At 47.3% G+C, this 16,644-nt stretch overlaps 1 protein-coding gene across 1 annotated transcript in view; it reads right to left on the reverse strand.

The window, feature by feature from the left end:
- Positions 1-16,644, reverse strand: part of CCDC93 (CCC complex scaffolding subunit CCDC93) — a 95,318-nt gene that overhangs the window by 47,308 nt on the left and 31,366 nt on the right. Inside the window, exons 8-11 of the mRNA XM_081096413.1 lie at positions 13,537-13,573; positions 10,983-11,075; positions 10,641-10,691; positions 9,460-9,546 (exon numbers count right to left, since the gene is read on the reverse strand). Of these exons, the coding sequence (XP_080952539.1) occupies positions 9,460-9,546; positions 10,641-10,691; positions 10,983-11,075; positions 13,537-13,573 (268 nt within the window). The remainder of the gene's footprint in view (positions 1-9,459; positions 9,547-10,640; positions 10,692-10,982; positions 11,076-13,536; positions 13,574-16,644) is intronic.

Genomic DNA, 16,644 nt, shown 5'->3' on the forward strand with positions numbered 1-16,644 from the left:
TGACAGGGGGGAGCTCCTCAACCCCCTGATGGGCCCTGCTCTGTGCGTGACAGGGGAGAGCTCCCCAACCCCCTGATGGGCCCTGCTCTGTGCGTGACAGGGGGGAGCTCCCCAACCCCCTGATCGACCCTGCTCTGTGTGTGACAGGGGGGAGCTCCCCAACCCCCTGATTGACCCTGCTCTGTGCGTGACAGGGTAAGGAGCCCCCAACCCCCCTGATGGGCCCTGCTCTGTGCATGACGGGGCAGCGCCCCAACCCCTGATTGGCCCTACTCTGTGTGTGACAGGGGATGGCGCCGCAATCTCCCCATCGACCCTGCCTTGGGTGTGACAGGGGGTGGTGCCCCAACCCCCCAATCGGCCCTACCCTGAGCGTGACTGAGGGTGGCATCGCAACCTCCCAATCCACCCTGCTCTGTGCATGACAGGGGGCAGAGCCCCGACTCCCCAATCGGCCCTGCCCTGAGCCCAACCAGGGGCTGCACCTAGGGATTGGGCCTGCCCTCTGCCATCCGGGAGCAGGCCTAAGCCACCAGGTTGTTATCTCCCAAGGGCTCCCAGACTGCGAGAGGGCACAGGCCAGGCTGAGGGACACCCCCTTCCCCCCACGAGTGCAAAAATTTTTGTGCACCGGGCCTCTAGTCTATACTAATAAAAGGGTAATACGCTAATTAGATCAGGAGACCTTCTGGATGTCCTTCTGGACAAAGCCATGGTGGTAGGGCCAAGGCAGAGATGGTTAGGGGCAATCAGGCCAGGAGGGGAGGGCAGTTGGGGGCGCTCAGGCTGGCAAGGGGGGGGGCAGTTGGGGGCAAGAAGGCCGGCAGGCAGAGTGGTTAGGGGCAATCAGGCAGGCAGGTAGGTGAGCGGTTAGGAGCCAGTGGTCCCGGATTGTGAAAGGGATGTCTGACTGCTAGTTTAGGCCCAATCCCACAGGGGTCGGGCCTAAACTGGCAGTCGGACATCCCCTGAGGGGTCCCAGATTGGAAAGGGTGCAGGCCAGGCTGAGGGACACCCTGCCACCCCCATGCATAAATTTCATGCACTGGGCCACTAATACTGTTTTAATACTGTTTCAGGTAACTGAAACCATGGAAAGAGAAACCTTATAAAATAATAGATTCTTTTGGGTCAGTTTCATCCAATTTAGTTAGACAAATCTCCTGAGGACCTACTATGAACAAAGGCTTATGGGGGTGCTAGCCGCCATGAGTGTCCAGAATCCTTTGGTTTCACAACAGCAACCCCTTCCTTTGGGGACCCATCTTACACTCTCTTTCATTTTAGAGGAGATGCCAATCAGGAGGCTGGCCACCTGGTCCCAACAACTGCCCCAGGGATAAATATGTGACCTGAGCCATGTCAAACAGACGACGAGTCCTTACTTAGGATTTCACACACGGATGCTGGGTGGGTGCCTTAAGACTGAAACAGTCGTGGTGAGGTCTCCCAGGTGCTAACAGAAAGTGAAGCAAGGGCAAAGAGATATTGCAAGGCTGTTGGAGTAGCTATGCTCCTTCCAGTAACAAGAGCTGATACAGGCTCCCTTTTGCTTATACCGCCACTCATGTAAGAGTTTCTATAAAGTATACTGTCCAGGTCAGTGACTGACAGAACTTAGGCTATTTTCTCTGCTGGTTGCATCATCTATATATATATAAAGAACCAGGGCCATCACAACCTAACGGACGATCGAACAGGCTGAGTGGGGCAACAAGACTGGCAGGAGGGTTAGTGAGGGACGACCAAATGACTGAGCAGCAGGCTGTGTGGGGCGGCCAGGCCGGCAGGGGGGTTAGTGAGGGACGACTAAACGACTGAACAAGCAGGTTGAGTGGGGCGACCAGACCGGCAGGGGGACACTGAGGGGTGACCAGGCTGGCAGAAGGGGGCAGTGAGGGTCAACCAGGCCGGCAGGGGGCACAACTGGTGGCAACTGGGCCAGCAGTGGGGGACAGTGAGGGGCAACCAGGTGGCAGAGGGGCAGTTGGGGGTGACCAGGCCAGCAGGGGAGGGCAGTAAGGGGTGACGATGCTGGCAGGGGGAGCAGTTAGGGGCAACCAGGCCAGCGGGGGTGCAGTTGGGGGCGACCTGGTTGGCGGGGGGGGGGGGGGGCGGGGAGTTGGGGGTGACCAGGCCAGCAGGCAGAGGCAGTTAGGGGTGATCAGTCTGGCAGGGGGGCCAGTAGGGGCGATCAGGCAGGCAGGCAGGCAGGTGAGCAGTTAGGAACCAGCAGTCCTGGATTGTGAGAGGGATCTTGGATTGGAGAGGGTGCAGGCTGGGCTGAGGGGACCCCCTACGCCCATGCACGAATTTTGTGCACCAGGCCTCTAGTAAAGTATAATAAAAATTATCATGGGTGACAAAATCTACTCTAATCAAATGTGGTTGTCTGCATTCTCCAGAGACTTTCTTTCCTTTCTGTTTTTATATGCACATCCCTGACCACAACCTCTCTGTGGTACACACCCAGCTCTAATTATCTGAGATGACCCAGATGCATCTGAAATATATTATTTCAAGACAAAGTATGGGCTTCCAATGAATTGCCAGAGAATGGTCCTTAGAATAAGAAGGTGAAAAACAATGATGGCAAAATGTCTTAATTGCTGGACAAGAAAAACTTCTAAAATCCATAAGAAAAATCAATTCCTCTCTCAAGTCTCTTGATGACCCAAAATTCATCTCACTATGGAAATATGATCAAGATGTTGACAATCTTTTGGCTAAGATGTGACACTCTAGAGCAGGGGTGGGCAAACTTTTTGACTCGAGGGCCACAATGGGTTCTTAAACTGGACCGGAGGGCCGGAACAAAAGCATGGATGGAATGTTTGTGTGAACTAATATAAATTCAAAGTAAACATCATTACATAAAAGGGTACGGTCTTTTTTTTTTTTTAGTTTTATTCATTTCAAACGGGCTGGATCCGGCCCGCGGGCCGTAGTTTGCCCACGGCTGCTCTAGAGAGTTGCATGAGAATATTTTAATGTGGTATTTTCCAGATATAAAAGCCACTCACACACCCCACAAAGAAACTTCCATAGCTTGCAACACTGTAGGTGTGACTGTATTGAATTGCCTGGGCTATACCATTTTCATTTTTATTTATTTCTGTAGTTAGTTCCCAACGTGACCTGGCCTCTTCTCTCCACTTAGCCCAAGGTATGCAGTTGCATACCTCTCCCACCGGAGAATCTAAAGAGACCCTGAAGGATGGCAAAGGAGGCCTTCCCTGCTTCCCCCTAAGGATGCTTACCTCCCAAAAATACAGGTTTTATGCCAGACAGTCCTGTATGCAAACCTGAAACTATTAGCTACATAGTGATGAACAAGTACCCTAACATCTCTGACCTTCAGTATCTTCATCTGCTTATGTACTGAGTACCAACACTGTCAAGCCCTGGTGAGGCTGGAAGTTACGGAGAAATGTGGTCCACATACACATAAAACAGATGGTTTCAGTTGCATATGAGTCAGTGTAATGATGGAGAAATGCAGAGGATTATAAACAAGGGGCCGCACATTGTTCTGAGAATTAAATGAGATAATGGTATACAAAGTATCAGGTACAGAGAAGGCACTCAGGGGAAATTCTCCTGATTCCCCAAGACAGATCTGTGCCTCTGGATCAACGAAATGTTCTAAGATTCTGTCTCAGAGAGATGTTGACTAAAGAATGATTTGGTTAAAGTCAAAATGGTATATGGTTGGTTAGTATGTGGCATTAGGGAGAGTCCCTTCCTGCCCTTCTAGGGACCCTGAACCTTCCCTGGCTCACCTTCTTTCCTTTTCTTCTGGCTCAAGTTAGTGGGGGATAGTAGACTAGAAGTTTTTGGTCAGTCAGGCTTTTTTAAAAAAACATTTTTGTTGATTTCAGAGAAGAAGGGAGAGGGAGAGAGAGAGAAACATAAATGATGAGAATCACTTACTGGCTGCGTCCTGCACACCCCCTACTGGGGATCGAGCCCGCAACTCGGGCATGTGCACTTGATCACAATCGAACCCAGAACCTTTGTCTGCAGGCCAACGATTTATCCACTTAGCTAAACCAGCTAGGGCCAGTCAGGCTTTTTAGTTTTCTGCCAATCACAGTAATAGACTCTCCTTCCCTATAAAAACGAACACTAGGATGCAGTCGGCACATTAGACACCAACACCAAAAGGCAGTGGTGCCTCATTTAGCATGTTCTGGGAAGGGTGCTTACCTATGGAAACAAAGGGAGACAGTGCTCCCTGGCCAAGAGCCTACTGATACTCATGAATTACGTATCTGAAGCTTCTTCACATTCCTCTTCCCTGATGCTTTGCAGGAACCATATTAATTGAGTTACATTTCTCAGAGACTTGCTGTGAAAAGTGGATTATTTATCATGTTACACTGTTCTAAGAAACTTTGAATTTTACAAATGAAAGAGAAGTGTGTGTGTGTATGTGTGTGTGTGTGTGTGTGTATACATATACATATATATATATATATATATATATATATATATATATATATATATATAATCTTATGTTTATATCCTAATGCCTGCTGACTTTCAATACACTTGTATCAGGCAAGCTGTTCCATTCATTCCTTGGTCACAAAATAATTTTCACACTTTGATCCTCCCAAAACTACCTTGTCCTTTTTTCTTTACTATAAAAGTCTACCCTGATTTTAGCCTAATTTCTGTTTCTTTCAAGTACCACTGGTAGCTTCCCTCCTGGGCAATTCCTCAATCCCATCTCTACTTCCAAGGGTTTCATGACTGAGACCCTGAAGGCAGGGGCATAGATTTTAGATAAACTACCAGGATCTGGTTTCAGCCCAGCTTATGGCAGTAAAATTAAAGAGAAAAACTAATACATTGTGGCAGACAATCCTAAAATGGCCTCATAATCTCTGCCTCCTAGTATCCAGGTCTTTGTGAAATACCTCCCCCTGAATGTGGGTGATAACTGTTTCTAACCAACAGAATACAGCAAAGGTGATATATGTATGTGATTGCATGTATGTAACTGTGTTACATGAAATTGTAATGTGTCTTGTGAGGAAGGCTGTCCCTTGCTGGCTTTGATGAAACAAGTGACAATGTTGGGGAGGCCCTCATGGCAAGGAACTGAAGGCCACCTCTAGCCTATAGCCTGTAAGAGCTGATGCTGCCAAAAACCATACCAGCTCAGAAGTGAATCCTTCCCATCTGAGCCTCAGATGAGACTGCAGCCCTAGGCAGCACCTCCACTGCAACCTGGTGAGAGTCTAAAACAAAGAACCCTGCTAATCTGTACCCAACTGCTGACCCACACAAACTATAACAAATTTGTGTTTTTGTAAGCCACTACATTTGTGATAATATTGCTTTGTAAAAATAGACAAAAAATAGAGAAAGAGAAAAGCAGCCCCCACTGTCTGAGAGCTAACCTTAGCAAGGCCTTGTTGTGCTGGAACTGGCCTGTACTTATACTAGGCCTTGGTGTTAAACATAAAAAATCCCCAAAGACATCAACATCAGACAAGATCATGAAGATAGAGGCAAAACATGACCAATTTGTAATTATGTCTGAACATGGACAAAAACCTGAACATTGTTCAAATCCACCCAAAGACCAAACATCCCCCTATACTGGCTAATAGAAGTACACAGCTTGAACCTTCATTCAATCCCCATCTTATATATTAGATTTATTTAGCTGCCATTCATTGACTTGCCCATCCTTAAAACATTCAACACAGAGCAAAGCCCTACTTTCTTGAACTTTTCCCCAAATCACCTAAAACAAGCCTAAATCCAGTCTTTTGTAATGCCTTCTTATTGAGATGCTGTATGATTTCCACTGCTGTATGGTTTTCCCCGATATAACCAGCAATAAACTTGCTCAACTTGTTCAACTACAGGTGTGTTCCTAGTGGTCTTTGGCCCTTCATTACTGATAGTGTTTTTATACTGTTACAACTTATTTGTAAGGCAACAGAGTCATAACCCAATCATCAACTCCTAGGAAACCTTTAGCAGAAACTATCTGCTCAGATTTTATAACACTATTAGAGGCTCGGTGCACAGCTTTGTGCAGTGGTTGGGGCATGGCCTGCGGGGATCGGCCTGCTGTGGGAGCGCCACTCATCCTTATCAGCCAGCCAAGCAGCTGTGAACCTGCCCTCTGAGTGGCTGCTCCCGCTGTGGGAATGCACTGACCACCAGGGGGAAGCTCCTGCATTGAGCATCTACATGTCATAGTGACTGGTCAACTGGTTGTTCTGGTCATTCTGCCGTTCGGTAGCTAGGCTTTTATATATATAGATTATCTACAATGGCAACAGAAATAACTTAAAAGTCTAACAATCAGGAAATGTTTGATGAATTATGTTGTATCAACATATGGATTATGTAGTCTACTAATAAAAGAGAAATATGCAAATTAACCATCACTCTGCCACTCCACTACACCCACCAGCCAATCAGGAGCAAGTATGCAAATTAACCCAAATAAGATGGCAGCGGCCACGGAGCTGGAGCAAGCAGGAGGCATGGGTTGCCCCTGGTGATGGAGGAAGCCAAGCTTCCCGCCTGCCCTGGCCTGCCCTGAGCTCTGCTCAATGTTACCAAGTTTCAATTATAGAAGATAAATAAATCTCAGATACCTGCTTATAGCCCGACCTGGCCTCCACTCAAGGAGGGGCTGAAAAAAAAGAAATAAAAGGAGAGGCTGGGAGTTTGGGTCGCCAGGGGGCGTGACCAATCTGAAAACGGCCATCAGCCCCTCACCCAGGCTGGCCAGGCACCCCAGCGGGACCCCTCCACCCTGAAGGGGCTGTGGCCAGCCTGCAAACAGTCCTCAGCCCCTCACCCAGGCTGGCCACACCCCCATGGGGTGAGGGTCCCCGCTGGGGGGCTTGGCCAGCCTGAAAATGGCCCCTCGCCCCTCGCCCAGGCTGGCTAGGCACCCCAGTGGGACCCCCACCCTGATCTGGGACACCCTTCAGGGCAAACCAGCTGGACCCCACCCGTGCACCAGGCCTCTATCTACACTAATAAAAGGGTAATATGCTAATTAGACTGGGAGACCTTCCAGAGGTTCTGGACAAAGCCATGGTGGCGGGGCCAAGGTAGAGGCGGTTAGAGGCCAAGAGGGGAGGGCAGTTGTGGGTGATCAGGCTGCTGGGGGGCGGGGCCATTGGGGGTAAGCAGAACAGCAGGGGGGCCAGTTGGGGGCAAGCAGGCCATCAGTGGGGGTCAGTTGGAGGTGATCAGGACAGCGGGGGGGGGGAGAGTTTGGAGTGAGCAGGCCAGCAGGGGGGCCAGTTGGGGGTGAGCAGGCCATCAGTGGGGGTCAGTTGGAGGTGATCAGGACAGTGGCGGGGGGCCAATTTGGAGTGAGCAGGCCAGCAGAGGAGGCAGTTGGGGGCGAGCAGGCTGGCGGGGGGGGGCAGTTGGGGGTGAGCACACTGGCACAGGGGGCAGTTGGGGGTGATCAGGCTGGTGGGGGGGCATTTGGGGGCGAGCAGGTCAGCAGTGGGGGGGCAGTTGGGGGTGAGCAGGCTGGCAGAGGGGGCAGTTGGGGGCAAACACACTGGCACAGGGGGCAGTTGGGGGTGAGCAGGCTGGCGGGGGGGCAGGTGAGTGGTTAGGAGCCAGCAGTCCCAGATTATAAGAGGGATGTCCGACTGCCGGTTTAGGCTCGATCCCTGTAAACCAGCAGTAGGACATCCTTTGAGGGGTCCCAGATTGGAGAGGGTGCAGGCCGGGCTGAGGGATCCCCCCCCCACCCCCCTATGCACGAATTTCGTGCACCGGTCCACCAGTATTAAAATAATTGTGAAGGCTAAAGGAAAAAATGTTTAGGATTTGATGTGACAAAAAAATATAGACTATAAAAATGCAAATAAAGGTTACCATTAGCTGAATAGTTTGAATATGCAAGGCACTATTTTAGGCATTTTGGTCACATTTCATATAATCTTCACAACATTCTGCAAGGAAAGTAATAATACTCCACTTTTGCAGATGAAGATACTAGGGCAAGGAGAGGTTAAATAAATCACATAACTGGGAGTGAGACAGATATAAACCAAGACACGACTCTATATGCTGTGTTTTTAGCTACAGTGTTCTATCTCTTTGAGACTTACATGATAACTGCAACTAGCTACAACTATGGTATGAGGGACAAACACTTGAAGTTAATATGCAAATGTGAAATAAATGTGATATGGAATTAGGATTAACAGCAATTTAATTTTAAAAATCATCATCTTTAATGCTATATGATCTATTCGATGCAAACAACACAGATAATCAAGCAATGAACTCTTGACCTCCAATTCTCTCTGAGAAGTTAATTATATGTTTTTGGAAAGAGACCGGTCCAAAACTACTACTAATTTCACTCTTTAATGGCATTTTGAGTAAGACAGAGAGTAAGCAGGTTTCAACTATCTGGGGGTGGGGTTCTTTTGCCCCCCAGCCAATACTTCTTAACATTGGTTTTCTAATCCAACTTTCATAGAATCCGAAGTGTCCTCTATTTCAATTTACAACACAGGGAAGGTGACAGTGGTCAGAATGCCATCTATGGTTTGTCCAAAAAAGGACGTAGGTTCTTCTAAAAGTACACAAGTACATCTTTAAGTCTTTTGAGTTTATTTGGTGGGAGATGACCATCTGCTGTGTTTACAGATTATATCTTCCAGATTACAGGTAGCATCCCTTCCCAATTACATCACCTGTGTAATCACTTTGGAAGAATATTGCACAGGAGTTGGAGCAGAGCTAATTTTTTGTCAAGCCTTCTAAGACAGGAAAGCAAAGCTGGAAGCTGTTACAGACATGAACATTTTAGGGGGGCAGAATGAGTATGGTGGGGAAGGAAGGATGTGAAACAATGCCCTGTAAATTTGATTTTACTGATACTACATCTCAGCCAGACCAGATTCAGTATGTGCAAAATGATTAATCACTGTTTCCCTGAGATATTCAAGGCCCTGCTGCCTATTCTCAGCATGAAAAAAATCTAACACTGAAATATGGCTTTCAGGCTTCTGTTCATTCTATACCCTTTTAATAAAGTGGAACAAAAAATTTTGCCTTGGGTTTGGCTGAGTTATGGGGTTTATCTCCTCTGTGGCAAAGCTTCATTCCTCAGCCCAATCATCAAACCGAGCCCAAGTCATACGAAGCCTGGTAGAGAAGGAAAAATGCTTGTGCTGTACCTCAGGCATCGATTTATCAGGTATAATAATTGCTCCGAGAGACAGGTTTTCTCTTTATATTTATAGAAAAATAGGCACTGCAAAGAAAATTAATTTAGCTAATGGGCAAATGCTGATGGCTTTGTGTGACATACATGTTTCTGACAAACGTAACTAATGAATTACAACCTGCCTCCATCACTGCTGGGGGAGAGTGTAGAGAAAAAGGACAAATTCTTGGGGCATTACCTAAGGCAAAGACTCCGGTTAAGCCCCCACGTACCTTCTCTGCGTACTCGGACACAATCTGCTTGATCTCAGCCGAGCAGAGCCCCACGATCTGGCCCACAGAGCTTGCAGTGAGACGGCTCTGCAATCACAGGGAGGGTATATTCTCAAGACCATACCTTACCTTTCACAGAATTGAAAAACCTAACGCTCTGAGCATCACAGAAAAATAGGTGATATTCCCAGGGGAGAAAATAATTGGGCTTTTGCTTATGGATTCATCAACAAGGGAGGAAACAAGCCGTGGGACAAATGTGAATCCACCTCTCCACTTCCTGAGTCACTTGGCTACCTGGGCCAGATTCTCTTAGGACCCTGGGTACCTCTGGGAAGTCATTCTTCACCCTTTATACCCAATCCCAAGGTCTCTCTTCCTAAAGGTCACTACACAGAACCTGCAGGGAACTAGAGACTTAGGACCCAGGGAAAAAAGAAGTACAAGTGGGAGAAAAAGAGGACTCTCAGAACTCCTAAAATATTTTATCGCAGGCCTTTCCTGCTTCCAAATAAATGATCCTTTCAAAGCTCTTGGTTAAACCTTCTAGAGAGGCCTTCTGAGAAGACCAACTCTAAATCTGGTATTCCATTTTCTACCTAGATGTTACAGGAAGGAAACAGAAGACAATGCTTCCTTTGGCATGGGATTAACTTGTGGTTATGGAGACGCAAGGCTGAACCATGGCTCTTCTGCTGAGGCCCATATGGCACTGTCCCAGCAGGGACTCCCTGCTTCACAAGGGTCCCTCAAGTCTTCCTTCTAGAGGTCCCATGGACAGGAATACTATAAAACAGCGGTTCTCAACCTGTGGGTCGCGACCCCTTTGGTGGTCGAACAACCCTTTCACAGCTGTTGCCTAAGACTATCCTGCATATCAGATATTTACATTACGATTCATAACAGTAGCAACATTACAGTTATGAAGTAGCAACGAAAATAATTCTATGGTTGGGTCACAACATGAGGAACTATATTTAAAGGGCCAGAAGGTTGAGAACCACTGCTATAAAAGCTTCTCAAAAGTAAGAGTCCTAGGAAACAGGAAACACTTGAGTGCTGAAAACACAAGGCTCTGAAGAAGGTAGTCCCTCAGGGAAGAGGCCCCAGAGAGCCAAGCAGGTTGGTTCCAAGTCCCCATCTCCATACCATATCCTCACCAAGGATCACTCCCACCTCACCTCCTCATTTGCCATGGCAGTCATCTTGGTCATCAGTGACTGAATACGCTGCTAAGAGAGGAATGGAGAGAAGTAGTAGTGAGCAGATTTGTCCATGTAAGACTTACACAATTATGTCCAAACAGGTCTTTGTGGTGGAATCTAAGAGTTGTTTTATTGATCTCCTTTTATGGTTTTCCTCATGAGAGGTGATAAAAGGAAACTGGAAAGGGTATGAAAGGCCATCTAACAGTAGCTGACTGTGAGAAACACCTGGCCATTCTGGAAAGCTGGGAAGGAAAGTGAAGTTTCTCCCCAAATGATTTAAACAGAAACCTCAGGGCACCTACATGGGCCACATACCTCTTCAGCAGCTCGAAGCTCATCCTCCTCATGGGCATCAGCTTTTTCTGTAGCAGAGAGCCCTGTGGGAAGTGCCGTTTTCTTGTCCTCAGCCTGGAAAGGAAGATGCAAAAGCAGCTGAGCACTGGAGTTGGAGACTCAGTAGAGGAAAGAAAACATTGCAAAGAGGCATGAGTCTGTGAAAGAAAACACACAGATCTGGCGAGCTGACCCAGTCCCTGAGAAGAATGGAAAATCCAGACCCCTGGGCTTCCCATTCCAACTGCAGAGCAAGCAGGTCCAGCTTCAGGCCCTGCCCAATGCCTGTTCCCATTACTGAACTGCTTGCTGATTAATCCCTATCAGGCTGTACACATTTGCCTGACTTATCCTTACATTTTGATGGAGTCTTTCCTCTACTTTAATGCCTTCAAGAGCATGTCACTGCCTAAAGGAGTGGTTTTTGTTTTCAAACTGCCAGTTGAGACCTATCATTGGGACATGAAAATAATTTAGGTATGACAAACATCTAAACAGATTAAATAAAATTTACAGAAAAGAAGAGATCAGAGTGCTTTGCAGGTAATCGAAGGTTAAGTACTGCTTTGTGAAACTGAAACTCAACAAAGTTTGAAAACCACTGGCCTAAAGGATAAAATTCTAATCTGTTTCACCTGGTGATCATGCTCCATATTCTGTATCAGGTCTCAGGCTTTAAATGGACCACACCACACTCAAAATACCTGGATTAACTATTGTTCCTCAAACATGGGCTGCAAGTCTTGAGTTCTTGGTTTTAACTCCATGTCTGTCATCCACCAGCAGGGTGACCTCAGGCTTACCTTCTCTGGATACCAGGGTCTTCTAGGGTTGAAAGGGAGGACTGGTCTCAAATACCCTTCTCAGATCATCCCAATGGTAGGATGCTTTTCTATAACAAGTCTACAATTGACTGTGGGGAACACCTTGAGGTCCCAACTGCTGGGTATATATCTACAGGGGACAAGACTTCCAGTTCAAATGTGCAATCTGACATTAGACTGAAAAGACAAGCCAGATGGGAATGCTCATTTATGGGCATTTTATGATTTTTCCAATCATAAACAAATGATATTACTTCAGAATATAGTCATATGCATAAACATTCTTTTCAGATTTAAATTACATATCAAATTAAATGTATGCATCAAATTCTTATATACCAGATGTCACATGACATACTTAAATCCAGAAAATACCTTGTTTTGGAGGAAATAAATGTTTAGTTGAGTGAAAACCACAAATGTGGAAAAAATAAATAACAAGAAAACCAAAAAAGATAAAATCAGTGCATGACTGATTACTAATGAAATAATAACAACAATTAGATGTTTACTCTGTATTGGATCATTCTATATCCTTTACATTTTAATCTTTAAAACAGTGCTGCCCCCATTTTATAGATGCTATGAATTAAGGCACAACAATTAAGCATATTGTCCAAAGTCACATTGGAGAAGGGATGAAGTTAGCAGCAAATCCGGCTTTAGAACATGTGTTCCTAGTCATTGTCAGGGCTCTTCATGACTGAGATAGCAATTACCACAGTAATAAAAGGGAGGCTACGGTCAGGAAGGGCCTCCCCAAAGAAAAACTGAGAGATGCGAAAGCTAGACAGAGAATAATAATAGGTGTTTCACTGAAGAAAATCTGGGGATCAGATGAAGAATGAGAAAAAGGTTATTAATAGACCTGAAGCAGCAGGACTCTACTTTTTAAGAGGCCACTAACTTCTTTAGTTAGCACTTTATTCTTTTAATGGCAGCGGCTGAAAGCACAGGCTTTGATGTCACCCACACCTGGATTCAGATTCTTATTAGGGTACTTAAGGAGCTGTGTGATCTTGGACAAGTCACTGAGCCTCTCTGGGCCCCAGCTTTCTGATCCAAAAAACAGGAATAAATATTTTACTCACAGAGTTGTTCAGAGAAATAAGTAAAAAAAAATACATATGTAACTCTGAGCAAAGGGCCTGGAGCACAGTAAAGGTCTGGCACTGTAAGATTTATATGCATGCCCTGCTGCTGGCATTAAGGAGTGTTAATAAATACATAAATGATGAAAAATCTTTGCGACTGCTTTGTGAAGTTAGAAAAACCCATCTTGACTTACCTGATTTTCCTACCTAGTTACCTTAATACAGGCAGGCCTGTAATTTATGGTTATGTTCTATCTCACTGCCAGCATCCTGCTTCCACCTGTCTAGGGTCACTCTCACCGGATGAGGAGTGCTCAGGTCACTGGTAGTAGACTTCATGTTCACACTTTTAGAATTATTAGAGCCCACAGGATTGACCCAGGGGCCATGACTTTCAATTACCCTCCATTTCTAGCCCCAGATGAGGCCATTGCTTCAGGTCCCTGGTCTGGGAGGCACGTCCTTGCAGCCCTGGGGCTGCCCAAGGAACAGAGCCTGGTTGGCAGCAGCCCTGCCTTCTCACCCATGCTGGGCAGTCTGTCAGTATCAGACAGAGGCAAAAGGGAGGGTCACTTCCATCTCTCAAATTTTCTCTCCCATTATCTATGCTTTTCTTACCTTCTCTGTTTTGCTCTGGCGGCTAAATCCGTATCTCCTGCAGGCCACAAAAAAGGGGAGTTCAATTACTATTCAAAAATCACATTAAGTCTGTCAAATGCAGTTTAGTTGAATTTTTATATAAAAAGCTAATTTAGGCTATTTGGTGTCAGGAGAAAATATTTTAAGTGCCCAAACCACAAAATATTCCACTGTTTTTGAATAAAGAGCCAGCCACCCTATTCACCATATAAATGCTTAAATGGGAACTCAGTACAGAGTGCGATATTCCCTTTAAGTGCATTCTCTTTACTCTTTGAAGAAGAAACTGTATTTCAGATTTACAATTTAAGTTAAATGTCTTGAAAATATCTGTGTAAACAAATGTGGATGTATTGCTCAAGCTAAACACACTCTCTAAAGGCGACTTGCACAATCTCCAGTCCAGCCCATTTTTTTTCTCTCAAGCATACAGAAGCATTTTGCCAGTAATATTGTGTTCACATCACTCAACTTTAAATTCAAAGACATTCACAAATGCACTTTAATTTAAATTAGTTTATTTTCTAGCTCTAATTAATATCTACGTTTTCTTTATAGCAAGTATAACAGTGCAAAACCATTCAATATAAAATAAAAAAGCATGATGAAAAATACCCAACCTCACTTACCTGTAAATAGTTTTTAAGGACATAAAAATGACAAGCAACCATTAAAAAAAACCAACACAAATTAAGGGCTCCTACTCTGCTCTCACTCATGGGAAGCCTTATTTAATAGATCACTGTGCTGGCCTCTTACCTGCTCTCTGGCCTCCAGCCTCACTCTACTCCCACTCCTCCCCATTCTTATCCAACTGCCCACTGTCTCTCAGGACAAACTGGACCTCCTGGGCACTCTCATTAGGGCTTCCGTTCTATGGCCCTGCCTAACAACCATTTCGCCTCATCTCCTGCAGATCACCTTATGTGCTCTTGTACATCCATTGCCTGAACAGAGAACTTTACACACACTGTGCTGTCCTCTTCTCTCCCACTTTCCTATTCACTCTCCACACCTCAGCTCTAAAGCCACTTCTTCTCCAAGCATTCTCATGCACAGACTCTCTGCCTTGGATCTGCACATGTTCCCCCACTTCCTGGATATTTGCATGTCTGCATTCTTCTCCTGGAGGGCATTGATGCTACTTTTACTAGTACATTTGGTATTTCCAATGTATGTTGAATAAACAAACTAAAACAAGTGCAAGAAAACACTGAAAGCCAAAGTATCACCTGACCATGCAATAAGATTGTCATACTATTGGAGAAACCACAAAGTCACTGCTGGGCACAACATTCCCATCCATTAGGCATACATCTATAGACCCAAAGTGCAGTGAAGTTAAAGGTGGATTAGCTACCATATTTTGTAAAGTACTTCTTGGCAGATTCTGTGAATTGGCTTAGTCAATATCTATTGCATCTTTCTACAGTGGGGAGGCTGGAAAACAAAAAACTCTATGTTCCATACTCCCTATACCTAGCATGCAGAATGCTGGTTAGGCTCTACCAATCAGGTGCATTTGCTGGAGTTTTGAATGTGTAACAGTTAAATGAGGTGAGAGGAAGGTCATAAAAGATTCACTGTGTGGTGTGGATCACAGAAGCAACTTGGTTTGGGGGCCAGCAGCTGTCACAGTGGCTTCCTGATTTTGGCAGAAGTGGTGTGATATTTTTTTCAGCAGCTGCAGCACCAGCTTCCCAATTCCTCAGGCCTTGAGACAGCTTCCAATTCATAAAGTACACACCAGCATCCTTAGAGGCCCAGTTCCAAAGTGATGCTTGGGAAATGACCCTGGCTCAGCCAAGATTCTGTGTTTTAAGCCCATGGATCCCAGTAATTAATCCCAATATATAGGGTAGGGTTCCTAGGCCTGGCTGGTGATCAAAGCCAATCTGTGGGGCGATGGGGGGGGGGGAGGGGAAGAAATGGTGTCCTGCTGGTACCCGCCTTGGCTTGTGGCCTGGCGCCACCTGCTCACTGGCCCTGACCTGGGGCAGTTCCTGCATTGAGTGTCTGCCCCCTGGTGGTCAGTGCATGCCATAGCAACCAGTCGTTCAGCTGTTTGGTTGATTTGCATATTAGGGTTTTATTATATAGGACTAGAGGCCCGGTGCACAAAAATTTGTGCACTGGCGGGGGGGGGGGTGTCCCTCAGCCCCACTTGTGCCCTCTCACAGTCTGGGACCCCTCGGGAGATAACGACCTGCTGGCTTAGGCCTGCTCCCGGGTGGCAGAGGGCAGGCCCAATCCCTAGGTGCCTGCCCCCGCAGCCCCTGGTCAGGCTCAGAGCAGGGCCGATTGGGGAGTTGGGGCGCTGCCCCCTGTCATGCACAGAGCAGGGCGGATCGGGAGGTTGCGATGCCACCCCCAGTCACACTCAGGGTAGGGCCGATTGGGGGGTTGGGGCGCCGCCCCGTCACACTCAAGGCAGGGTCGATGGGGAGGTTGCGGCGCCACCCCGTCATGCACAGAGCAGGACCAATCAGGGGGTTGGGGCGCTGCCCCGTCACACTCAGGGCAGGGCCCATGGGGAGGTTGCAGCTCCACCCCGTCACACACAGAGCAGGGCGGATAGGGAAGTTGTGGCCCCGCCCCCTGTCACACAGAGCCGCAGGGCGATCAGGGGGTTTGGGCGCTGCCCCATCATGCTGCTCCAGGGGCCAGGAGGCCTCGTGGCTCCGCTGATCCCAGTGCTGGGAGGCCTCGCGCCTCCGCTTGACATGGGGCAGTGAGGCCTCGCTGCTCAGCTGATCCCGGTGCTAGGAGGCCTCGCTGCTCCGCTGATCCCGGTGCAGGGTGTCCTCGCGGCTCCGCTTGACACAGGGGCAGTGAGGCCTCACTGCTCTGTTGATCCCAGTGCTGGGAGGCCTCGCTGCTCCGCTGATCCCGGTGCTGGGAGGCTCTGCTGATCCCGGTGCCAGGAGGCCTCGCGGCTCCGCTGATCCCAGTGCCGGGAGGCCTTGCGGCTCTGCTGATCCTGGGGTGTGAGGCCTTGCTGCTCTGCTGATCTCGGTGCCGAGAGGCTCCGCTCATCCTGGTGCCAGGAGGCCTCGCGGCTCCGCAGATCCCAGTGCCGGGAGGCCT

The sequence above is a fragment of the Myotis nattereri genome (assembly GCF_964212035.1).
Source record: "Myotis nattereri genome assembly, chromosome: 7".
NCBI lineage: Eukaryota > Metazoa > Chordata > Mammalia > Chiroptera > Vespertilionidae > Myotis > Myotis nattereri.